A 25,502-nucleotide genomic window follows, 5' to 3' on the forward strand; every position below is an offset into this window, starting at 1 on the left:
CGAAGGGCCTTCCAGGGAGGCGCAGTCTTGTGAGCACGCTCTCTGAGCATCTGGCTCCCTCCCCTTATAAGGACCAACTCCTTCTGGTGTGTGGCTAGAGGTGACTTGGCCTTGTCTGGTTGGTCAAACTCCACCTTAGGCAGTGTCCATGCATGGGGAATGTGGTTGTGGCCAGATCAGGGTCTCTGCTGCATAGGTACTGAGTGTCTATGCCTTGAGCATGTGATTGCTGCGTGATCAGGGTCCCAGATGCTTTGTCTACCTGGAGCTGCTCAGACAGCCCATTCAACTCAACACACATTCCAGGAGAGGGTGGGAGGGAAAGACACAGGATGGGGGAGGTGTAACAAGCTTTTTACAGATTCAGATCACTGCTGCTCCTACAACACTATGGAACATTTTTTTAGTACATGAAAACAGGGTCCACAAAAAAACTTAATGAGCAGCTGACAAAAGCATTGTAGAGTTACACCCCATCTTACAAAATAAACCCTTTATGCAGATGCACATAAACCAAAAAGAATAGAAACAAAATCCCAATATGATTAAGTTTTAATTAAAGAGAATAATCTCTCTAGGTTTTCCAAGTTTATTTCCCAAGTTTATTAGCAAACTTTTGCTCATCAGTGAAAGATAATTATTAATATCCAAGATGTGAATCCTATAATCTAAAGATGTTAGGGCTTACATTATGCACTGGTTTGGTTTCAAAGATTTTTTATTTAAATAACCACCTGAAATCTGCCGCACTGAAACATTCTCACTGCAGTTACTGTAGAAGAGCTATCATCTTGCAGGTCTAATAGCATGTCATATATTTGATTTATTTTGTCTGCTACATTACATTGCATTAGGTAGCAGATTAAGCCTCACATGATCCAATTCACTGTGCCACTGCACACTAGACCATAGGCATTTATTATTGCCACTACTCTCCTTACAAATTTCAAAAGGTGACTCAGACATTCAAATTAGATGGGAAAGTATTAAAGAATTCATATCTTGACTGTTATGAATAGCCAAAATTGTTCTCTGATTCAGTTTCACCACACAGCAAGGGACTTACAATATTCAGCTATGCTAGCCATAAAGGAAAATATTCACGATCGGAAATTTACTTTTCCCATCTTTGGCGGTGTAATAAGTTGATACGAAAGCTAAATGACATGCAAATGGAGAAAATATTAGGTTTATGCCCCTTCATTTCTTCTTCTTTTTCTAAGACTCTGTGATGACTAAAGGACCTGTATAAATGCAGCATGAGAAGCAAGAAACTGAAAAACAAGCTGTTAAGAGCTGATGGAATTTTAAATCAGACTGAATAAAGTTTTAAGAGATCACAATAAACATGTTTTATACCTCCCTCTGAGACTCCAACAAATCAAATAAGACCAGACTTTATATTTCTGATATTCTTAAATTAAAAGATGAGCAGGAACACTCCCTACCTGGCAAAAAATTGCCCAGTCTTCTTTATAAATCATAAAGAAGTAAAAGACTGCACAAGTCCAATTTTTACGATCCTTGACAGATATATTTTAACTGTGCAATAGTCTTGGGAGAAGTGATTATCTTAAGATCAGTTCTCTTATTCTTGTTACATAAAAATGGTATTTTATGATAGTCATCAATAGGCCAGTCTATATAGTCCTTCCTCCCATGAAGTTATGCAGTGAGTAACCAATAAACAAGGACGCAATGATAAAGACTTGGTTTTATAATTTTTTTTCAAAAGGCATTCACATGGACCATTTAAGAGGTAGTTCTCTGTATCTGTGCTGAGTCTTCCTCTGCAAACCCAGTGTATATGTAGAAGAATATAACAGCTGCAACACCTTCCACATTAAAGTCTGGGCTGGTTACATCACCACGCCGGACCAAGTATAAAAAGAAGGGTAATCTGGATTTTGAGGCTGAGGCCTGGTCTATACTATGGATCAAAGTCGATCCCAGATATGCAGTTCTAGCCACAACATTTGCGTAACTAGAATCAGTGTATCAGGATCGACTTTTTTCCCTGGTGTAGATCAGGAATCTTCAAGCTTGCAGTGATGTCCCTTACTAAGTGAGTCAGCATGCAGTACCAGGGTTGATGGATAAATCCAGAAAGATTGATTATGATGTATCTTCACACACATGGTAAAATCGATCCCCGGAAGATTGAGTGTGGCGTGGTGACCCCATCGTAAGTATAAACATACCCTAACTAAAACTAAGTACACCTTTAGGCAATTATTGAACAGTGTTTTTTCTGTTGATTTGCTTTCTGGTTTTGTGTTTGGTGGCAAATAAGCCCTAAGGGAAGAGCCTTGACAACACTGAAACGTTGAGATTTATTTCCACTCCTATCCACTAGTTTACACTGAGCTAGAAACATATTTAAAATGAAAAAGTGAAAGATGAGATTGTTTAGTAGTAAGTTGATTCCAGGAGCTGGGGCTTTAAGACAATCACAAGACTTTTGGGAAAACCAGGAGAATATCTAGCAATATTGTCAGCGACTTATGAAAACTCAAAAATGGTAAGACAGGTAATGTGATGGAAAACGCTGCTTTTTATGTTGACCAGTTTCCTTGAACTCTCATATTCTGTTTGAGGTATATACCTATTGTCTTCTGTCGTGTATTTGGATTGCAAGTGTATCAGGGCAGGAACTGTCCTTTTTTTTTTTTTTTTTTAAAGTGCCTGGCACAAGGTAGTCCTGGTCCATGACTGGTGTTTTTAGGTTCATCCACAATATAAATAAATAGTTAATTTTTAAATCAGTGAAACCCTGTTTTGTGGATACTTTTATTTTGGTTTCCAAACACTTAATATTGTTGTGTCTTACATCCATTTCTAAACTGATTTACTTAAATCAGTACAACTTTCTCCTAGATGAGTGACTCTCAAACTTATTTGATCACTATTATTTTGTTAGTCTTTAAAGTGCTATTGTACTGCTTTTTTGTTTTTTTATTTGATCTCTGGCACTGCCCTTCTGGCTCTGAATGTGCATAATAAGTTTTCTTTTTCTAAAACTTTTCATCCCTCCGCTCTGAATATATTCTACCCTCCAACTGAAGCAAGGTGCAACTCCTACTTTGAGCACCTCTGATAAAGACAAGATGATGTGGGGATGTGGCCTCTTGGACAGCAAGGGCTTAAGCCATATAAGGTTTTACAGATTCAAACTATCACCTTGCACTGTATCCAGAAATGAGCTGGAAGGAATCTGATGTGGTCTGCAGAGTATATATGCTAACATTAACCATTGAGAATGTGTGCAATTTTTTTTTACATTGCCCGAAGAACACTATTGTCACTCTTTCTAAGCAAAACCAGCCTACTACAAAACAATCAAAAGTTTGAAAGATATTTTATTTTTAGTCAGGATGCAAAAAATAAATGGAAGGCCATTTAGATAACTGCCACAAAACTGCTGGCTGAATGAAGAACATCAAGACCATTCAGAGGGATAATTATTCTAGTGTGAAGAGGCCAAAGAAAATCCCTGGTTGCTAAATGGCTAAGATTTCAATTCCTAAGAAAAAGAAGGCACAAACGGCATCATTTTTTAGTCCTTTAGGTTATGTGAATTATATTGTCAGCTATCCCCTACATTCATACTCAAAAGCACTTTTGAGAGGATTACAGCTGCTATGAACAAGAATGGAAATTCCATAATTATTCTACCTTCTACAAGGCAAGTGATATTGCCTTAAATGGTGATCTTGAATAGCAGGTAAGTTTTCCAACTACAAAAGTAGGTTCCTATAGTCCCATATGTTGGCTCATGTGGCCTAATATGATTTTCAGACAACCTTTAAATTAACTACAGCAACCAAAAAAACCCAAATCAAATACTCAAAGCCCACATTGACCTGATGTATCTTGCCATTTTCTAAAGCTTTCTGAAGTTGTGCTCAGAAGAGCAATGTGTCATCCTTTGAAGTATTCTGAGGGACACCCCCCCACACTAATCAAGCTGGAGCATGACTGGCAGGTCTAACTACTATTGATCTAAAAATAAATACTCAAGGAAGAAACACTTACAGCAGAAGTCATAAAGAGCACAGGTGAAACCATTAAATATATTCTCACCTCTCCTAATGAAGGAGCTGGTAGTGGAGACAGATCTTACCTTCAAATATATTTTCTGTATTCAGCTTCTTACAAAGTGTGTATGGGGCTGTTGTTAGGAGAAAAAATGTCTGTGGTTTTACCTTGATTACATTGGATAAGTGCTGATATGATGCTGTAGTAATGGAGTGGCAACACTCACAGTATGCTGGAAGAGAAGTGAAGAAATTGTATCTAGTGGAATCTGTTGCAAGCACCTGAGCTTTTTTTATTTCATGGCTGATTTGGTGTGTGTGTGTGTCATGTCATAGCCTTATTACCAAGTGATGATAACATACGAACAGTTACTAATACCCAAGTTTGTGAGCTCATACCACCTAAACAGCAATTATATTATAAATAAATATTATATTGCCATTCTTGAAACATTCAGAGCCTACCAGAGCCTTTCTTTTGTCTGTCTTATGCCACAGAACCATGCAGACTAGTCTCCAAGATGTAATTTAAGGACTAAAATTTCAGACATCTATATTGATCCCATGTGCACCCCAGATATGCTCTCAAAACCCAAAACTGAATATATAGATGGGTATTTGTGAATGGAAGTTGGGAGGTGTGCACCAATGTGAGTTTTATGTATTTGGCTAGTGTGATTTAAATACCTTGCTTAAACCCTTTGGGGAGAAATCCTGTTTAAAGGGAGCTAGTCTCATTAACTGCAGAAGGAGCAACCTTTATTGTGTGTACACTGCTGCACTATGACTTCTGTCCTCGCTATCTCACAACAAAAGGACAAGGGGCCATTCAACTAAATGGAAGAGACAAAGAATTACACTGTGCAATTAGACTGTGTAATTCACTGCCACATGAAGTCTCTGAAATGAAGACATTACCAAGATTCAGAAAAGGACTGCACATTTCTATGGATAGCAAGACAATGGCAGAGTTATAATTTATTGTAACACACTTTGTGGAGGGATATTAAACCTCATGGTTCAGGGTTTAAGCCAATCTCCAGCTGGTGGAAATCAAGATGAGACCCAAACTTTGCTGACAACTGCAAGGTTCTGACATCTTCCTCTGAAGATGTCACACTGTCCACTGTCAAAGAGAGGAACTTGAATTAGATGGACAAGGAGTCTGATTTGGTCTGGCAACTCCTTATGTTCTTGTGACTTAGGATATATGTATTTAATCTCTGGCTCTGCCACAGGCTTCCTGTGTTAACCTGGACAAGTAACTTAAGTCTTTCTTTTTCCTGTGATTCCATAAAATTACAAAGCTCTCAGAAATGACAGAAATGGGAGGCATCTGAATAACTATATAGATAAACAGAGTTGTACTTGTGTAATTGATAGCTCAAAAGGCTAAACTGTGTGAAGTTTTCGATTCCAAATTATTGGGTGACATTCCACTTCCAACAGAAATATTCTATGATGTGATGGGATGTACCAACCCCACACTGGGTATGCAAGGGTTAATTCTTGTTACCTGGCTGAGAAGTTCCCAGACCCACAGCCCTGCTGAGCATGCTTCAACTGCAGGCCACCTATAAAGATCTCTACAGCAGGTCAGTTAGGGCTGACCGCTTCTGGGATAGGAAGTGCTGGAGAAGCTCCTGTGAAGAGCTGCAGATGACCGAACCATGGAGGGCAGCCACTGAGGAATGGTGGGAGAAGCCCCCTGTCTGGAGGATACTGCCAAAGAAGACAGTGACTGTGAGTCGGATAGGAAATAGCCCAGGGTGGGAAGTTACCCTCCCTGAGCTCAGCATGTTGTGGGTATATTTGCTGATGAGTTTGTAGTGGACTACTCCATCGCTAATAGGCCCCAATGGGCAAGGTAGGTGGCTGGTGGTGGTTTTTTTCAGTGAACTGGTAAAAAATGGTATTGAGCACCTATGGTCGTGAAAAGATCCTGTGGCCCTCTGGCAAGAAATGGGGCAAGTGTCCAGTTGTCCCATAAAGTTTGTTTACAGCCACCCAGTCCAGTAAGCAAGTGAAGTGTTGGTAATGTTGCTAGACAACATTGACCTCCCGTGGTCCGGCAAATTCCTTGTTCGGCACCAGTCAGGTCCCAAAGGTGCCGGGTTAGACAGGTTCAACCTGTATTGTATTTCAGAGCATTTGGTTATTTTCATCCTGCTGCTGAAAAGTTAAGAACAGAGACATCTGTTCAAGGGTGTTGATTTATAAAGGCAATAATCTCACATTTTGTTTTGAAGAGCTATTCTGCTTTTTTCTGCAGATTCTTCTGCTGTTTTAAAACCGAATGTAGTTTCAGATTTCAACACAAGATGGCACTCCAGAGGAGATTTCACAATTCAAAAGGAAAATTATTGATCTGGTTTTGTTTCTCATCTTACTGAATACATTCTGGGAAGCTTTTGCTCTTTGTAACTGTCCTATGTGTCTTTAAGATCTATTCAAATGCCGCTAGTTTGTTCCAATCTATTCAAATGCTGCTAGTTTGTTCCAGTATCCTTGGCTACTGAGAGATGAAAAGCAGAGACAATGTGATTTATGATACATGCATACTACAACCTCTTATGAATAAGCTGCATGGTATGTATTTCTTATATACATTATATCTTTTATTATATTTTAATCAGATGCTTAAATTTAATAACTATTTTTGCTAATCAGTTCTTTATGTTAAAATATTTGTAAAAAAAAAAACTATCATCATGGGTGCTTCTACACTAGCCAGCTACTTCAAAGTAGCTGGCGCAATGTCGAAATAGCATGCGTCGCGTCTAAATGCTCTGTGCGCTATTTCAACGTTGAAATCGACGTTAGGCGGCGAGATGTCGAAATCGCTATTCCCATCCGAAGATGGGAATAGCGCCCCACTTTGACATTCGACGTCGAAGTAGGGCATGTGTAGATGATCTGCGTCCCACTACATCGAAATAGCGGGGTCCTTCATGGCGGCTATCAGCTGAGGGATTGAGAGACGCTCTGTCCAGCCCCTGCAGGGCTCTATGGTCACCGCCTGCAGCAGCCCTTAGCCCAGGGCTTCTGGCTGCTGCTGCTGCTGCAGCTGGGGGTCCCTGCTGTGTGCACAGGGTCTGCAACCGGTTGTTGGCTCTGTGGACCTCGTGCTGTGCAGGGCAAGTGTGTCTGGGAGGAGCCCTTTAAGGGAGCGCCTTGCTCTTGCCCCAGAAGGGCTAGTCCAGCCTGTGACTCCGTCCGCAGGTTTTGCTGGCCCCTTATTTTGACAGGGAGCACTTGTGTGTGTGGACACTCCACACTTCCTTCCGGGGCGGCCTCTTTCGACGCTCCCCATTGCTACTTTGACGTTGAACATCCACGGCACCAGCCCTGGAGGACGTGTGGACGATACACATCAAAGTAGCCTATTTCAATGTCCTTACTTCGAAATAGGCTACTTTGACGTAGCTTGCTAGTGTAGACGTAGCCCATATATTGGATACCTAATCAGACTTTCTTTTTAATACCATATCAGCTCAGTTATTGTATTATTAAAGTAGATAAAAATACTAGCTCTAAAGACGGGGCAGGAAGATCTGGCCGTGTGGCCCAGAAGGAGACTCAGGCAGACCTTCTGAGCCGCTGCATGACACTCAAAGCAGCTAGAACCATGTGGTCTCTATCCTGCGTGCTCCTGGTGGGGAGAGCTTTGCATGGTTCCCATGTCCTCAGCACAGTCTCACCTCTTTCATTGGCTAGAAAGTGGCTCATGGGAGCTGCCTGGACCCTGCTTGCAGTCCCCTCACCTCCAAGGGACACATGGCATGCCAAGAACACATGGGCACCACAGCTGGCCACTCTGAGCAAAGCATGCAGAAGTATGGCAGGCATGGAGCCTGCCTGAGGATCCTCCTAGGCTCCTTGTTGGGAGCCGCCTAAAGTAAGCGCTTCTCCTCCAGAGTCCACACCTTGTCCCCTACCCCGGCCTCCCTGATCTCCCTCCCCCTCCCCCCTGCACCCCGGCCCAGGTCACAAACCAAACCCCAGCTCTCCCAGCCAAGGACACAAGCCCCTCTCACACCTCTCCTCCAGTTCAGAAGGCTCTCCTGCACCCATACCCCCTCCCAGACCCTTCGTCCCTTCCTGTGCCCAATCCCCTGCCCCAGGTCACAACCCCATCCTTCACCCAAACACTCTTATAGATCCCACACCTCCTTCTGCACCCCAATATTCTATCCTGAGCTCCATTCTGTACCCAGTCCCAGACCCTGCAGCTCCTCCATGAATGTCATGGAAGAGAACAGCCCTTGGCCACTTACCAAATTCTTGGAACAGACCCCATTAAAAATTATTGCCCATCCCTGTCTGAAGCAATAGCAAGACTTTCTAACTGTAATAAAGAGACACTGTTAGTTTTTATTACAGTACCAAAATACAACACAATTAATTGATTATATCTCTTATCAGTTTGCAAAATGAACGTGCTGTAAACTGTTGGGACCAAATTACCCCCTCTGTCTTTGTGTCTGAACGTGGTGAAAATCTCGCAGACCTGGAGAGGATGGGAAGCTCAGAAGACAGGCAGTTGCTTCTACAGAATCATCCTGCCTTGCTCTGATCTGATAGAAACTTCTCTCTGAGAGATCCATGAGTCTCAGACCTTGCTGAGTGGAGAGAAAGCAAAAACGGCCCATCTGCACAGACTTAACCCCCATCAAACTCTTTGTTATGGTTAGCATTAACTTACTCAGATTCCCCCAATTCAGTATGCATGCAGAACCTTCACTTGTAAACATGTTAGGGGAACCACTGCTTTCAGTTCTTTCTTCATTTAGCTCATACTTGATTGCCTGAACTCTTAACTTGCTTAGGCAGGGATGATGTCTTCTGTGCTTTGTTCAGCATCAAAGACAGAACTATTACCCATCTGTTGATCAGATGCAGAAAACCAATTACCAGGTACATTTCTTGTTTTCTATATGAATTATCACTGTATCTTCTGTCTCCTTTTTCTCACTTAATTTAGGGCTGTTGGGTTTGCTGTAGCAGTTTACATAATGAACTAAAGGCAGTCACATTATCAAAATGTGTATTATATTGTAATTCTCTCTTTATAGCATTCTAACAGTTGCTTAACTCAGTGGTCCTTAAACTGTGGGTTAGAATCTCAAAGTTGGTTCAAAACCCATTTTAATGGGGTCATCAGGGCTGGTGTTAGACTTGCCAGGCTCTGTGATCCAAGCGCATGTTTCACCATCCAGGGCTGAAGCCAAAGCCAGAGGCTTCAGCCTTCAATGGCAAGGCTCAGGTTACAGTCCACCCATCCACCCATGTGTTCTGCTTTGGCCCCCCTCCCACTCCTGCCCAGGGCAGCTGGGCTCAGGCTTCAGTCTCCACTCCTGGGGTCATGTAGTAATTTTCATTGTCAGAAGTGGGTCATGGTGCAATGAAGTTTGAGAACTTCTGGCTTAGCCGCTACATTGAAAAGTGAAATTTTCAGAATCCATTTTGAGACAGCAGTTTGTGAGCTACAGGATTGGGAACCTGGACAGCTACTGGCATACAAATGTTTAATAATATTCATGCTCCCCAACTGCCTCTGATGAAACATGGAATTAGATGCAAGAAATACAGCTCCTTTCATAAAAGTAACAGTGAGGCTAATCCCCTTGAGGTTTTGCAAATCTTGCAATACTGATAGAGTAAACTCATATCCAGCAACCCTGGGACCGGGAGGTTGCTGGATATGCAAATATGCTGACTAATGGAGAGCAGCTGGGGAAGCACAGGCAGGGCTCAGGAGAGGCAAAGCCATGGAATCCCCGAATGAGGACAGGGTAATATGGGCAGCTTTGGAGCCGGGATAATGCTGCTGGGGTCGGGGTAATGCCACCAGAGCTGGGAAGCTGGCTGGGGTTGGGGCTGGGAAGCCAGTCAGCAGCTGGGGCTGAGGTAACGCTGGCAGTGCTGGGGCTGGGAAGCCAGCTGGGGCTGGGGTAACGTGGTCGCAGCCAGGAAACCAGCTGGGCCTGGGGCCACAGTAACACCAGCAGTACTGGGGCCGGGAAGACGGCAAGCTGCTGGGGCTGGGGGAATGCTGGCAAGCCGCTGGGGCAAGCGAGCAAGCCACCGCGGCCACATAACACCAGCAAGCTGCTGGGGCCAGGGGGAAGTCAGCTGGGGCTGAGGTAACGCTAGCAGCACTGGGGCCAGGGTAACAGCGGCAGTGCCAGCGCCAGGGGAATGCTGGAGGCACCGGGGCTAGAGGAAAACCAGGAAGCCACCACGACCACAGTGACACCAGCACCGCCAGGGTCAGGTAGCCAGCTGAGACACGGGGGAATGCTGGCAACACCGGGAAGCCTGCTGGAACTGGGAGAAAGCAGCATGTTTGTGCAGTTATTTGAGAGTTCCAGTTAAATGAGAGCTTACTATATTTTACTTCAAGCTCCAGCTCCCAAAGTCAAGTCATTCTGTGAGAATCTTGGGCTTTGTTTTCTGTATAGTATAATCTTAGCTGTCATGGTTGTTAAGAAAAATTTAAACATGACTTGAGGACTCACTGTGAGCCCATGAAGATGGTGTTCCCTCCTCAGATACAATGCCAGAAGTGAGAGGGTATGGATGGTTCTGATGGCTGGAGCAAATGCTGTTTTTTCACAATTTCCAAAAACATTGAAGTGTTGAAATGCCACTGATATTTTTCAACTGTTGACAAATTTAGACCAGCTTTTTCAGATTTCTTTTTCTGGGCAACAATTATTTTTAGCTTAATAACATCAAAATTTGAAAATGGGGAAATTTAAACCTGTTTAGGGCCTCATAGTCTGAAAATTCATAGTCACGTTAATTTGGGCAGGGGCCGGCAACCAAAACAGCAAGAAGAGCCGTTTCTCTGAATTCAGTAAAAACTCAATAATTCCAGAGCCACAGTGCATGTGAATACGAGACAGGCCTTAATAAATAACATCAAACCATATTTTTTGTAACCCCTATTTTAAGAACAGCGAGCACATGATTTGTAATACGATACATGTTTACTGCAGGACGTTCACACAGTTTTTACATACTCTATTTCCTCACATTTTCCATGTGTGTATTTGTACCACTAGCTTCCTGACTTTCACTCCTGAACCTACTGTAATTATGGCAGTTTTACTTCATGTTTAATTTCAGTTTTATTTTTTAAAATGTGCGTTGCGCTTCATAGCAGGAATGGCACAAGCTTCCTTTTCCTTTTCAAAAGCAAGACTTTATTAACAACATGATCAAAACACAGGTACGGTATCATAGCTCACAATGGACTGCACATATTAAAGGGGGAGTTATTCGGTGTTTCGAGATCACATGTTGTTTGCTATTTACATAAGAACATAAGAACGGCCATACTGGGTCAGACCAAAGGTCCATCGAGCCCAGCATCCCATCTGCCGACGGTGGCCAATGCCAGGTGCCCCAGAGAAGGAGAACAGAAGACAATGATCAAGTGATTTATCTCCTGCCATCCATCTCCTGCCCTTGTACTGAAGGCTAGGGCACCATACTTTATCCCTGGCTAATAGCCATTTATGGACCTAACCTGCAAAAATTTATCAAGCTCTTTTTTAAACCCTAATACAGTCCTGGCCTTCACAGCCTCCTCGGGCAAGGAGTTCCACAGGTTGACTGTGCGCTGTGTGAAGAAAAATTTCCTTTTATTAGTTTTGAACCTACTACCCATCAATTTCATTTGGTGTCCCCTAGTTCTTGTATTATGGGAAAAGGTAAATAATTTTTCTATATTCACTTTCTCCACACCATTCATGATTTTATATACCTCTATCATATTGCCCCTCAATCGCCTCTTTTCCAAACTGAAAAGTCCCAGTCTCTCTAGCCTCTCCCCATATGGGACCCTTTCCAAGCCCCTAATCATCTTAGTCGCCCTTTTCTGAACCTTTTCTAATGCCAATATATCTTTTTGGAGGTGAGAAGACCACATCTGCACGCAGTACTCAACATGTGGGCGTACCATAGTTTTATATAGGGGAAGTATGATATCTTTTGTCTTATTATCGATCCGTTTTTTAATAATTCCTAACATCCTATTTGCCTTACTAACTGCCGCTGCACACTGCGTGGATGTCTTCAGAGAACTATCCACTATAACTCCAAGATCCCTTTCCTGATCTGTCGTAGCTAAATTTGACCCCATCATGTAGTACGTGTAATTTGGGTTATTTTTTCCAACATGCATTACCTTACACTTACCCACATTAAATTTCATTTGCCATTTTGCTGCCCAATCACTCAGTTTGCTGAGATCTTTTTGTAGTTCTTCACAATCCCTTTTGCTTTTGACTGTCCTGAACAACTTGGTGTCATCTGCAAACTTTGCCACCTCACTGCTTACCTCATTTTCTAGATCATTGATGAACAAGTTGAACAGGATCGGTCCCAGGACTGAGCCCTGGGGAACACCACTAGTTACCCTCCTCCATTGTGAAAATTTACCATTTATTCCCACCCTTTGTTTTCTGTCTTTTAACCAATTCCCGATCCATGAAAGGACCTTTCCTCCTATCCCATGACCACCTAATTTACATAAAAGCCTTTGGTGTGGGACCGTGTCAAAGGCTTTCTGGAAATCTAGGTATATTATGTCCACTGGGTGCCCCTTGTCCGCATGTTTATTAACCCCTTCAAAGAATTCTAATAGATTAGTTAGACACGACTTCCCTCTGCAGAAACCATGCTGACTTTTGCCCAACAATTCGTGCTCCTCTATGTGCCGTGCAATTTTACACTTTACTAGTGTTTCTACTAATTTGCCTGGTACTGATGTTAAACTTATCGGTCTATAATTGCCAGGATCTCCTCTAGAGCCTTTTTTAAATATTGGTGTTATATTGGCCGTCTTCCAGTCATTTGGTACCAAAGTGGATTTAAAGGATAGGTTACAAACCACTGTTAATAACTCCGCAATTTCACATTTGAGTTCTTTCAGAACCCTTGGGTGAATGCCGTCTGGTCCTGGAGACTTGTTACTATTCAGCTTATCAATTAATTCCAAAACCTCCTCTAATGTCACTTCAATCTGAGTGAGTTCCTCAGATTTGTCACCTAAAAAGGCTGGCTCAGATTTAGGAACCTCTGTAACATCCTCAGCCGTGAAGACTGAAGCAAAGAAATCATTTAATCGCTCTGCAATGGCACTGTCTTCCTTGATCGCTCCTTTTATATCTTTATCATCCAAGGGCCCCACTGCTTTTTTAGAGGGCTTCCTGCTTCTAATGTATTTAAAAAACATTTTACTATCGTTTTTTGAATTTTTGGCTAGCTGTTCCTCAAAATCTTTTTTGGCTTTTCTTACTACATTATGACACTTAATTTGGGAGTGTTTATGTTCTTTTCTATTTTCCTCACTAGGATTTGACTTCCACTTTTTAAAAGCTGCCCTTTTCTCTCTCACTGCCTTTTTAACATGGCTGTTTAGCCATGGTGGTTCTTTGTTAGGTCTCTTACTGTGTTTTTTTATTTGGGGTATACATTTAAGTTGGGCCTCTAGTATGGTGTCTTTAAACATTTTCCATGCAGCTTCCAGGGATTTTAGTTTAATTACTCTACCTTTTAGTTTCTGTTTAACTAGCTTCCTCATTTTAGTGTAATTCCCCTTTTTGAAATTAAATGAGTTGTTAAATAAGTAAACAACTCATTGTTGTCGTTAAATTAAATAAACATATGAGTTGTTCATTGTTGGGCTCTTAGACATTCACTGTTTATTTAAAATAATCAGGAGGTTTTTTGTTTTTTTTTTCTGTTTTTTTTTTTAATTGGCAATTATAGGGTTGGGAGCCACAAAGACGTGCTTAAAGAGTCACTTGCAGCTCTGGTGCCCCAGGTGGCAGACCCCTGAAGTAGGGTGTTCTCTTCTGGACAGTGCTTAATTCAGGAATTTACTTTGTGTGAAGATTTTGGCTGCCAAGGGGTTCCAGCCCTCATCCCTATGCTACTGCGGCTGCCACAGGCCTCTGGCAAGCAGGGGCTATTGCTAGGGCACATGGTAATGAGGCAGGTAGTGGCTCTGGCGGGGGCTCTGGGCCCCACCCCTAAACTTCTGTGGGCCAGCAGGCCCTCCAGCTTCAGCCCCTGTGCTGCTGTGGGAAAGGTGGGTGCTCCAGCAGAGGCTATGTTCCCCTGCCATGCTGCCACAGGGCAGATGGAGGCTCTTTCCCTGTGCTTCAGTGAGGCAAGAAGGGCCTTCAGCTTCAGCATCCATGTTGCCACAGGGCTGGCAGGGCCCCTGACTTCAGTTCTTGTGCTATCACAGGGACAGTGGGGACTCCAGCCTCTGGCCATATGCTGCAGGGGCAAGCGGTGCTCTGGTGGGGGCTCTGCTTCCCCCTCCACTCCTCCAGTGCTGCTGCAGTGCAGGTGGGGACTCCAACAGGGGCTCTGGGGCCCCTTCCTGCTCTGCCACTGGGCAGGTGGAGGCTCCAGTGGGGCCTTCAGCCCTCCCTTGTGCTACCATGGGGCCGGCAGGGGCTCTGGCTTCAGACCTGGCCATGCTGGCGGCTGCTGTTCCAGCCCCAGCCCCTGCCCCTTGGGTGCTGGTCTGGCCTCAGTCCCAGGACTCTCTGATCGTGCAACATCCATGATCCTGCCAGACCTGAATTTAAGAGGTTCAGCTTCTATATGTCAAACATACCAAACCTCCTAAAGTCACATCCCCCTGCAGTTGCACTGTGAGTGCAAGCTTTTGAGGAGAGCTGGTGAAGGAACAAAGGGTACCCACACTTTAACTCCCATGATGTCTGGCCTGAAATGCAAGACACCCCAGCAGAACTGGGAGGAATGGGTAGAGGACACCACTGCTTGCACTGGTGGATGCACGGAACTGAAAAAGATGATACATTCTCTGAAGGGAGTAGCGGATATCATGCTCTTGTTGCATATAATGAGCACCCTGAGTGCTTGCTTCCTGGGATGGTGCAGCTCCATACCATTCTCAATAAATGACTGTGCCCTATCAACAACTGTGCAACCAAATATCCACAGCTCCTTATCTGCAACAGAGAAGGCAAAAGGCAATGCTTCTCCAGAATTCCACCTTAGAAATCCACAGAAGTCTCAGCACACTTCCAATTTTTATTTCCTCTATTTCCACCACAGAGCCACCACAACCTACAAGTGATGTTCTCAACATGGAACACTGGTTACTCCAGAGTTCTGTTTTACGGGGGTCCAGCTGGGCTGCAGCGCAGCAGAACTTTTCAACAAGGTAACCCCAAAGCTGATTTTCACAAGGCTGTCTCTTAAATGTCACCATTTGATGCAGAGTTTCATATTTAGGATTCTTTGCAACTTAAGACGCTCAACGGAGGAGAAACTGAATGAAATTATATGCTCTGTGTTTTAGATGAGCTCAGACAAGCCACCTTCTGGTCCTTTTCAGCCTTAAAATCTAAGAAACCCTTGGAAGTTCCCCATGAAGAAGAGTGCTGATTGCATGAACACCAGTCTGAAAAATGACCAGTTATATGTACCATTTTCCCTCTGTGGCATGGGTTGGGGATTAGAAAAATATTAGATAATGAAAGGGATGTTGAAATAAGTCTATATCACATCACATCAAAAATGTCTTTGGAGCACTGGAAACCACTTTGCAGTGGTTTGCAGGACAAGGAGAAAGCAATGTAATGCACCATGCACTGCATTGTATAAACTGTAATTGAGATGTACAGTTTTATGAACTTGTTATTTTAAGAACTCCAAATTAGTTCATAAAATAGGAGTTATATTGTACTTTCTAGAGCAATATCTGGGAAATGCTGCAAATACTGGGGTAATGTCATTCTGTTAACTGAATAATTAAGTTTTAAAGTGTGTTTGCCATATGTGGTTTTATATTTTAGATAATCTTGCTTTTCCCAATTAGGTCATCTACATGAGGTATGGAGGAGGTATCAAACTCAGATCTCATTTAATTTTTCAGAAAATTATTGCAGAATCTCATTGTACTATTTGCCTTAAGTACCAGAATGACAGACCTGACCATGACACACCACCATGAATCTCAGCTCCAGCATCCCCTTAACTTTGATTCTCTTTGCATTTAGCTTCTGGGATAATGTGGTGCTGGACTGCTATGCTTCTGCCTGGCATTTCCTAGGACACATCACGCACGGTTCAGTTAAATCATCCTGATGACCTCTGTTGTGCAGGAGTCAATTTTGGCAACATTTTTACTTCCCTCTTTCACTTTATCTTGGTCATTTCAACTCACTGCTTTCCATTCTGTTAAAGTACTTCACGAGGCCATCAATCTGTGAATGACAGACTGAGGTTCGCAGGGCCTGTATCTGAAACATTGCACAAAGGCTCATCTATTTTGATCTGAAGTGGGTTCCTGTATCTGTCAGAGTATTTGTATCCTATTGAAAATTTGGATTAACTCCTTTGCTGTCATCTTGGACATGGAATTTCAGAGGCATAGGGCTGCTGGGTATCGGGCAGTGTAATCTAAAAGTATGGGCATACATTGCTGCATATAATCCCAAAACATGAGCACACATTGGGTCAACTTCTTCTAGGGGCCTATAAAATGGGGCTTCAGTAATTGGTTGGAGTACCAAAAGGCTCTTTAGTGAGGTTGTGTGTTGTGCAATTGGCATTCCAGACATGAGTGCCAAAGCATCAGACCCCCATATAAACTCTTGGCCAAAAGAAACGTTGTATGATTCTATCCAGCGTATTTTTATCCACATGTAACTGTCATCCAAACAAGGGTTGTGTGCGCTCTCATGCCCTCAATTTACTAACAGCTGCTCCTGTAATCAGATTATTCTTCACAAGTCCCTCTTAATCACTAAATACAGTCCCAGGCCTTTGGTTTTCCATGTATTGGGACCCTGTTTACCTCAACAACTTCTTTTCTAATGTTGTGAACAGAGGATACAGGCTTGGATCTGCCCAAAAATCTTTTAAGAGAGGCCAATATATACAAGATCAAGGCCTTCTATTTTATTTCATACCAAGATTGTTTTCAGTGAAACTGGGTCCAGCCTCAAGTTTGCCAGCTATCTGAACTGTCTCCTTGCCTGCTGTGTGAGACATTTTACCAGCATGCAGCACCTTTTGATTCTGGGCCCAGATTTTGATCCCTAGTAAGTTGTCTTGACTCTTTTCTCATCTAGAGATCCAGGACTTCCCAGGTGCAGAAAACAAGTCCTTAGCTAATTCAGAAAAGATGAGATGAGAGCATATTTGCTGGAGTTATAGTACTGGTCCCAGGCCTACTGCCTTTTTCTGCCCCTACACTATAAGTAAGTTTATAAACCTGATGAAGTCTTGTCCTTGAGCACCAAATATGGAAGCTTCAGGACCACTACTGCTGTCTTGCTTGTTGTGTTTCCCTGAACTTCCAGTTGTATAGGAATGGCTGGGTAGTAATTAACTGGCCCATGAAGACAGGCTATGGATGTGGTTTTGGCTTGAAATAGGTTGTTCCACCTAATGTGCATTAAAAAAATCTTATCCAAATTGAACATTGTGATGCCGTACACTCAGAATGACTTGAGAATATTTTAACAGGTTGTCTTTGTCCATGGCTATTTAAGGCATTAAAAATGCATTACATAATATCAACTTACCCTCAGCATCGGGCCATTCTGAAACACATGTGGTTCGTCACAAACTACACAGTATTCATTCAGCACTGGTATCCGCTGCTCAGCAAACTCAATAGTCTGAGAACAATGCAAGTGAGAACAACAACATCTGCTTAAAAATAATTAACAAGCAGCTCCTGCTCCAAAGTGTTTCTAAAACAGATTAAGCATGACATCCTACCTGCACAAGAAAGCCATGGTCTCGTATTGGAATGCATTTTGCACCATAATTCGGCTGTAAGAGAAAAGGTCAAATAACTTCAGTGCTGGAGTTAATTAGAAGAGATATAGGTTTATGGAGAAAATGTAAGAACATCTGTAGTTTTTTCTAAACAAATGTGTGAATTACACAATCTTGGCACCTGGAAATATCTTTAGTTTGCATAGATCAGTCAAGATAAATTCGTTTGTCTCTTTTGAGACTTGTCTAGTGAGTTTATGTTTTATCTGTAAACACCCACACACTTTAATATCAGAAGGAAGAACTTGTGCTTTGACTCCATGTTAATGTATAAAAATTTAGCAATTAATTTAAAAATGAATAGAATTCTTTATTGTTTGTGTATTCTGTTTCTCTACACACACTTAATATAGACTATGGGCTTGTCTACGCTACCTCCCTACTTCGAAGGGAGGATGATAAGTAGGGTGTCAGGAGATTATTAATGAAGTGCTGCAGTACATACGCAGCACTTCATTAAGCTAATTCTGCCCTACAGCAACTTCCAAGTGTTAAACTTCAAAGTGCCGGCTTGCGTGTAGCCATGGCTAACCTGCCGGTACTTCAAAGCGCCTGGGCAAATTCAAAGTCCCTTTACTTTTTACAAAATTTTGAGAAGTAAGGGGACTTTGAAGTTGCCCAGGCACTTCAAAGTACCGGCGGGTTAGTACATGAGCCGGTACATGAGCCGGTACTTCGAAGCTTAACACTTTGGAGTTGCCACAGTGGAGAATTAGCTTAATGAAGTGCTGCATATGCAGTACAGCAATTCATTAATAATCTCCTGACACCTTACTTACCATCCTCCCTTTGAAATAGGGAGGTAGTGTAGATACAGCCTATGTGTTTAGACTTGGATTACTAAAATGCCTTTTAAAACAAAATCGTGAAAGAGCTTGCATAAAATCTCTCCACGGAACCTCATCCTAACAAGTATCTATGCTCAGACCCTCCTTCTGATACTTTTTTTCCCCTGAGTATAATCACACATCACTTTAGAAGGTACCTTTTATATGGTGGCCATTAAGGTATGGTGCTCCCTCCCCGATATCTGTCTCAGTCCATCTTTTTAACTTTGATGGGAGATGAGCCAAGTTGCTTATCTGTATAATTTTTCTTTTCTTCACTGTTTCTTTTCCTATATACCATGCCTAGTACCTTGGCAGCACCCAGGAAAGGAGCTAAGATTTTAATAAGTCAAATGCCAAATGAAGTCCTGATGCTATTCCACTGATGTCAAGAGAGTCGCACCTGACTGAATACCGACGTATTTCCCTCAATATTCATATATTATAAAAATAGCAAGGGTCTTTTTATTTGTAGTTTTGATTACCCCAAAGTCAGTGGGATTATTTTTATTGACTTGAAGTGGGAGCTTATGCAGGCCCCTAAAGCAGAGACATCATTGACTGGTTCAGAGTGAAAAATGAATCCCAAGTATAAATGACAACAGGGAGTTTTTCAGTTCACCTTTTCTTAATTTTGTTTGTACCAGTTATGGGAACAACCAACGAGCGTACACATAGGAGTATTGTAAGGTATAGTACATTACTGCCTTTAGATACAGCTAGAATTGCTCACAGATGACTTGTTATGCTAATTTACCATGAGTAGGATGAAACGCTGTTAATGCATTTTGATCACAATATTTCATAATATTATAGATTTTAACAGCACCTGTATGAATGGGAGCTGCAAAGGAAAGCTTAATCTTACCTGGAGAGCTAGGAAAGGAATAAACTAACCTGCCTCTGACGGAGGGGGTTTGGAGAAAAGGGACAAAGAGACAATAGGAGCTAGTGGGAAAAATTCAAACCTGAAACTGAATCACAGCAGGATCCTCCCTTTGTTTGAAAACAGGGAAACAGAGAAAAGAGGGGAAGAAATGAGCTCTTCCAGAACAGATCCCTTGGGCTCATCAGAATGTGTGAGCAGGAAAACGTTTAGGTAGCCACCTAAGGTTTATTGTCTGAGGGTTTGGAAATTGTGTCTGAGCCAGTTATTTGTTCCTTTTGTTCTCTTCTATAACCAAGAATCTGATGCAGGGGAAAAACCCTGCATGTTGTTTTAATTCATGAGTTTTTTAAGACATGTACAAGGCTTGCAAAGATAGTCTTTTTTAAATAATAAAAGTGCTTTTTCTTTTTTTATCACGCACTGGTTGATCTTTTGTGTCCTACAGGGGCTTAAAAACTACATGCCTGGCCACAGACACATTAGCAGAGGACTCACAACTCCCTGCACGGTTTTGTGGGGTGTTCTTTTTTTTTTTTTTCATTTTTTTCCTTTGTAACTCCTCAGCAAAGGGAGGTTGGAAGATTTGCTCTGAGGGCAGAGATTCCAAATTATTTGTTCCCTGGAGAGGAGATTTGGTACACTTGGTGGTGGCAGCTAGTGATTGGTTTCAGGGAAAATTGAAATCAGGAAAGCTTTTCTGTCTTTGGGAATTGCAGAGAGAGGGTCTAGCAGTGTTTTATTTGGTCAGCCTGCTCCAATTACCTGCAATCAAAGTGCCAGGGTGGGGAGTAATCAGATGCGATAGCACCATACAACCAAATATCTCTTTTGTCAAGGTGGGGAAACTGAGGTACCATACTTAAAGTTGTGACTAGAACCCAGGTCTTCCAGCTTCAGCTCCCCACATCTAACTTGTAAGAAAACAAACACTGCCTCCCAATACCTTGAAACAGGAAAGCAAGGTAGCTCGTCCTTACTCCTACAGCAAACATCCTCCCTATTTTCAGTGGTCGGTTACAGACAGGACTAACACTGAAGTGTATCTTCTATGGTTAGTAAAATGCACATTAACTTTTTCAGTTAGATTTTCCAACCCAAAACAAGAACAACAATATGGTAATGTACAGGACTGGCTCAGGTAATGTTGTGGGGGAGGCAGAAATTGACTTTAATTCCCTATCCATGTTATCAGTCTGTGCATATGCTCTGGAGGAAGAAGATATGCATTGAATATTAATCTCCCGCTGCACCAGTGCATACAAGGAGTGGGTAGAAAGTCAGGTCCACTCCTTCCTGTTTGCTGTGGGCATGAACGGAGATGGAACTGACTACTGGAAGGGGTCATCAGCAGATTATTTCTCCCTTGGAGTAAGGGCAGAGCAGGAGAAGGAATTATGTGCCTGAGCTGTTTCTGTGGCACACAGCAGCAGCACGCTGCCTCTTAGTCAGGGGGAGACTTAAATCTCTATCTTGGTCAAAATGGTCCCAGTTAGCATGACAGATTCATATGTGGGCAGGAAATTGTTTCATATTGACTAAGAAGGTGAATCTCAATTTGTTTATTTAATGGTGAATCCCCCATGACATCTCCATTTTGAGATGCACTAGACATTAATGCATGTTACAAAACAAACAAATCAGAAAGAATAAAGATTATTACATACAGCAGCTTGTGAAGGTGAGGAGGAAGATGGCGTTAAGATGCCAATAAGCCCTGAGGTAAGAGAGAGCCTCCTGCCCTCTGCTATGGTGGGTTCCTTGAAAAGCTCCATTTTGGATGACTTCGGGGCACTGGAGTAAGACTTGCTGAGTATCTTGTGATTCTTAAGTCCATCTAATTCTTCCATTTTAAGATTACTGGAATAAGACCTGCTTAAAAGTTTGTGGGGTTTCAAGGTGCTATTGTGCTCACATCGAGGGTCCCCAGAACATGGTCTGCTTAGGAGTTTTTGGGGCTTTAAGGTGATGCACTCTTCTTGCTTGACAGCTGCCGAGCAAGAGCGATTCAACAGTTTGTGCGACTTAATAGCCATTGTCTGCTCGGCCCTAGGATCACTAGACAAAGAACGGCCGAAGGTTCTGTGAGACTTTGTGACACACACATCCTCAGCCTTAACTGTGCTAGAGCAAGTCCTTCTCAGCAGCTTGTGAGTTTTGGAGATGCCGTCTTGTTCAGATTTCAGTTTTGATTTGTTTTTACCACAGCCAGGTGGAGGATAACTTGGCGACCTTAAAAACAAGTAAGGGGAAAACCTAGTAGAAGAATAATCAAAAACTATGAAACAATAAACAAGCTACTTTACACATCAACACACGTCTTTTTTAGAAATACATGTTTAGCACAGAAGAATGATTAACTTGTATGGATTATACAAATTTGCACATAGATTTCATTCCTAAAAATATGTAAGTGGTATACATCTCTGGGTATCTGACTCTATCTATGGGAATAGGCCATGATTTTTTTAAAGGTGCCTATATTTAGGTTCCTAAATTCGACTCGTGTCATTTATATAGGCACTATTTTTGAAAATTGTGGCTATATTTTTCACATGGGGTAATAATATACCCCTCAAATGAAAAGGGTAAAATTAGTTTTCTCGAACGATTGTTATAGCGTGATCCTTTCAGCCATGTGTATTTCTAGACTCCTCAAGTAGAGAAGCTTTGCAGGCAAATGTCCTATAGGGTATAATGGACTCTTATAACTACTTCAGACACTTGCAGTCACTCATATTTATCTCACCTGAAACAATTTTTAAAAAACAAAACAAAAAAAAACCAAACAAACATCTCAAAACAATTTGATTAGCTTCCTGAAGACAATTTGTCTTTACTTCAACTGGTTTTACTTCAACATATTCCTGATTTGCAGGAGCATAATGTAAGAGGGTAATCAGGCCTAATATACACATCAAGAAAACAAAGAATCAAGGCACTAATGAAGCAATTTTCATACTATCTGGATAATTTTTCTAATATTATGGAATCAATATTTAAAATTTGTTTGCGTACTATTAAGAGCTAGTATCAGGCTCTTCCTGAATAATTTTTTTCTGCCTTTCCTGTAAAAATAAAGTCTTTTTGGTTTGCTTAAGTAGCAGACAACTGAAATCCCAAGAGAAAACATGTGTTTACCCATACTGTTAGCAAATGGTGCTCCTGCTGGAAAATGTTCAGTGAACTGTGCTGACTCACTCTTGTAAACGATTGATTACTATACATGGCTGTAGGGAAGACAGGAGTATTATCCTACAAAGAAAGGAGGCTTAAACAATTTTTGGAGAGGATTTTGGGCTGGCTTTTGTAATCCATTTCTGATTACATGTTTTGACATGTTTGAACTTGGGTGAATATTTGGTACTGAGAGGGAAAAGGCTTCTGGCTCATAATTATATCTTCCTCTTTTCTTTTGTGTAAGACCCAGAGGCACTTAGGCACCTGAATAACTTTACACATGATAGTAGAAACTCAATGGAATTTAACAAGACTATTTAGATGAGAAAAGTTACTTATGTGTACAAGTATCCAGGATTGTGCCCTTCAAGTTCTCATGACTGATTTTCAGAGGCGCTGAGCATGCATGCCTCCCAGTGAAGTTAACTAAAGGTGTTACTGCTCAACAGATCTTAAATCAGGCTCCTACTTCTTGATATATCAAACACATTTTTTTCTGAAAATGAAGAAAAATTCAATCATGGAAAACAAACTTTGACAGCAATAAAATTGGCAGGATACTAGCTACTATAAATTTGAGAGAGTCTGTCTATCTGTCTCATCATTTGTTCAAGAACTGCTCTCAAACAATAAGAGCTAGGACCACCAAATTCAATATACAGCTTCCTCTTATTATAACCCAAAGCACAAGAATTTCATTGTGCAAGGAAAATGGGATGTGCCAGAAAATACTAGTAAACCATACAGAAAAGAGACAGAATCCCCACGCAGCTGAAAAGAGCTGGCTGGGGGAATGCATTTCACCTTGTTATGTATGCTGCAGAATCTGAACAGCATGTCATAATAAAAGCATTTCACCTGATATTACCTGCGCAATGTAGAAAAGATATGCAGAGGGGATTTCACCTTTTTGTCCGACACTTTCTTGTGCGTATAATTTGATTTTTCTTTGCTATTTTTCCATTGCTGTGTAACAAACGTCTGCATGATTCTGTAAAGGAGGAAGAAACAATCATAGCCTTAGTAATGGCTCTCTAAAAAATGAGTGTTACTGATACAAGCCAGTAGAGATCATACACATATAAAGATGACACATATAGAAGTGTTTTTGTCAAAGAAAGTGTTAATGCTTGAGATGTATGGGTATTACGGTTAAAGTGGATGGTAGCATTGGCTTAACTGGCTATTTCACTGATTTTCACAAAAGGGTTACCTATGCCATCACTGGCTTTCTTCGAGATGAGCTGCTCATGTCCATTCCGTATTAGATATGAGTGCTCACCACATGCACCAGTGCCACATGTATTTCCTCAGTGGTATCTCTAGGGAACTGGCTCTGGCACCCACTGGAGTGACGCTTGTATGATGTGGTATAAGAGGCACCACTGACTCACCCACACCCTCAGTTCCTTCTTGCCAGATCTGAAACAGTGGGAAAGGAGGGCCAGGAAAGATGCTGGGGCAGTGGTTGAACCTGTGCCAACTCATAACAGGTTCAGATGGAGGACGTAATCCCACTGGAGATCCTCTGAGAGGAGAACAGAAGGCCCTTCGTCACATCTGCTGTTGCAATGAAGAGTTGTGTCAACCTGAGGAAAGACTTGGTCTGCTCCAGGTAAAAGGTCAAAGCCTGGCAGATGCCTCAGGCATGTAACCACCTCCCCTTGCTATTTTTATGTTGCTTAGGGCAGGACCCTGGAAGGAAGATATGATTAATATGGGAGGAAAATACCACCTTCGTTAGAAAGGCTGTATGAGTTCATAATTGCTCCTCCAGATTCCACCATGCAGCACCAATGAGGTGAAGCTGTTGCGCAGGTCATCAGAGTCTTTGGAGAGAAGGTCTGGGAGGTCAATTAGCTTCCATGGAGGGATTACGGCCAGATCTAGTGGTGGACCAAACCAATGTTGGTGCAGCCATGCCGGGCTGATCACAATAACTTGAGTCTTGTCTTTCTTGATCTTTTACAGGACTTTGGTGACCATCAGGATTATCAGTTACGTACACAATAGCTCTCTGGACCACAGCAGCAGAAAAGTTTCTGGGAGTACACCCCATCTATGCCCTGAAGCAAGCAAAAGTAAGGACACTTTTTGTTCTGCATGATGGTGAAGAGGTTCACTTGAGGAGTCCCTCAGCACTGGAGGATTATACATGCCACCTCGGGATGGAATGACCACTTGTGGGGAGGAACGAAGGATCTGCTCAGTTGATTTGCCATTGTGTTCCTGAACCACTGGCCATTGACAGGCTTCGAGGTGAATCACTTGCTGAATGCAGAAGTGCCAGAGGCCTAGAGCAGGGGTGGGGAAATCTATGGCCCATGGCCTCAATCTGGCCCATGCAGTTCAGGGCCTGCCCCCATACTGGGGAAGCTGTGCTCAAGCTCCAGGCCCATGGTGGGTCATATTAAGGCACAACGGAGCCAGATTTGTTGGCTGGCTCTGCCTGGCACAGGGAGGAAGTGGCTCTGCATGCTGCTGGTTCCCCCCCGCACAAGTGGTCATTCCATCCCGAGGTGGGATGGAATGGCAATGCAGGAAGCCATTCACCTCGAGGTTTTTCATCTGCTGCCCTCATTGGTCAGAACTGCAGCAAATGGGAGTGGCACAGAGCAGTGCCTGGGTGCAATGGGGAGCGCAGAGCTATATGTGCCCTTGGAGAGATGCGCCAAGAAAGAGCCCCCAATCACCCTTCCTCCTGCCCCAAACCCCCTTCCCCAC

The 25,502-nt window shown here is 42.5% G+C and overlaps 1 protein-coding gene and 1 long non-coding RNA gene across 3 annotated transcripts in view; one reads left to right on the forward strand and one right to left on the reverse strand.

Moving 5' to 3' along the window:
- The window catches only part of PARP8 (poly(ADP-ribose) polymerase family member 8), a 151,129-nt gene that overhangs the window by 27,320 nt on the left and 98,307 nt on the right, over positions 1-25,502 (reverse strand). For both annotated transcript variants that reach the window (XM_074994296.1, XM_074994295.1), the window contains exons 11-14: positions 23,647-23,769; positions 21,266-21,830; positions 17,826-17,879; positions 17,627-17,722 (exon numbers count right to left, since the gene is read on the reverse strand). In XM_074994296.1, the coding sequence (XP_074850397.1) occupies positions 17,627-17,722; positions 17,826-17,879; positions 21,266-21,830; positions 23,647-23,769 (838 nt within the window). The remainder of the gene's footprint in view (positions 1-17,626; positions 17,723-17,825; positions 17,880-21,265; positions 21,831-23,646; positions 23,770-25,502) is intronic.
- On the forward strand, positions 8,864-24,784 carry LOC142013205 (uncharacterized). Its single transcript, XR_012645581.1, has 3 exons — positions 8,864-8,954; positions 24,272-24,393; positions 24,750-24,784. It is a non-coding gene; the product is annotated as an uncharacterized LOC142013205 (long non-coding RNA).

This window comes from Carettochelys insculpta, chromosome 5 (assembly GCF_033958435.1).
Source record: "Carettochelys insculpta isolate YL-2023 chromosome 5, ASM3395843v1, whole genome shotgun sequence".
Taxonomy (NCBI): Eukaryota; Metazoa; Chordata; order Testudines; family Carettochelyidae; genus Carettochelys; species Carettochelys insculpta.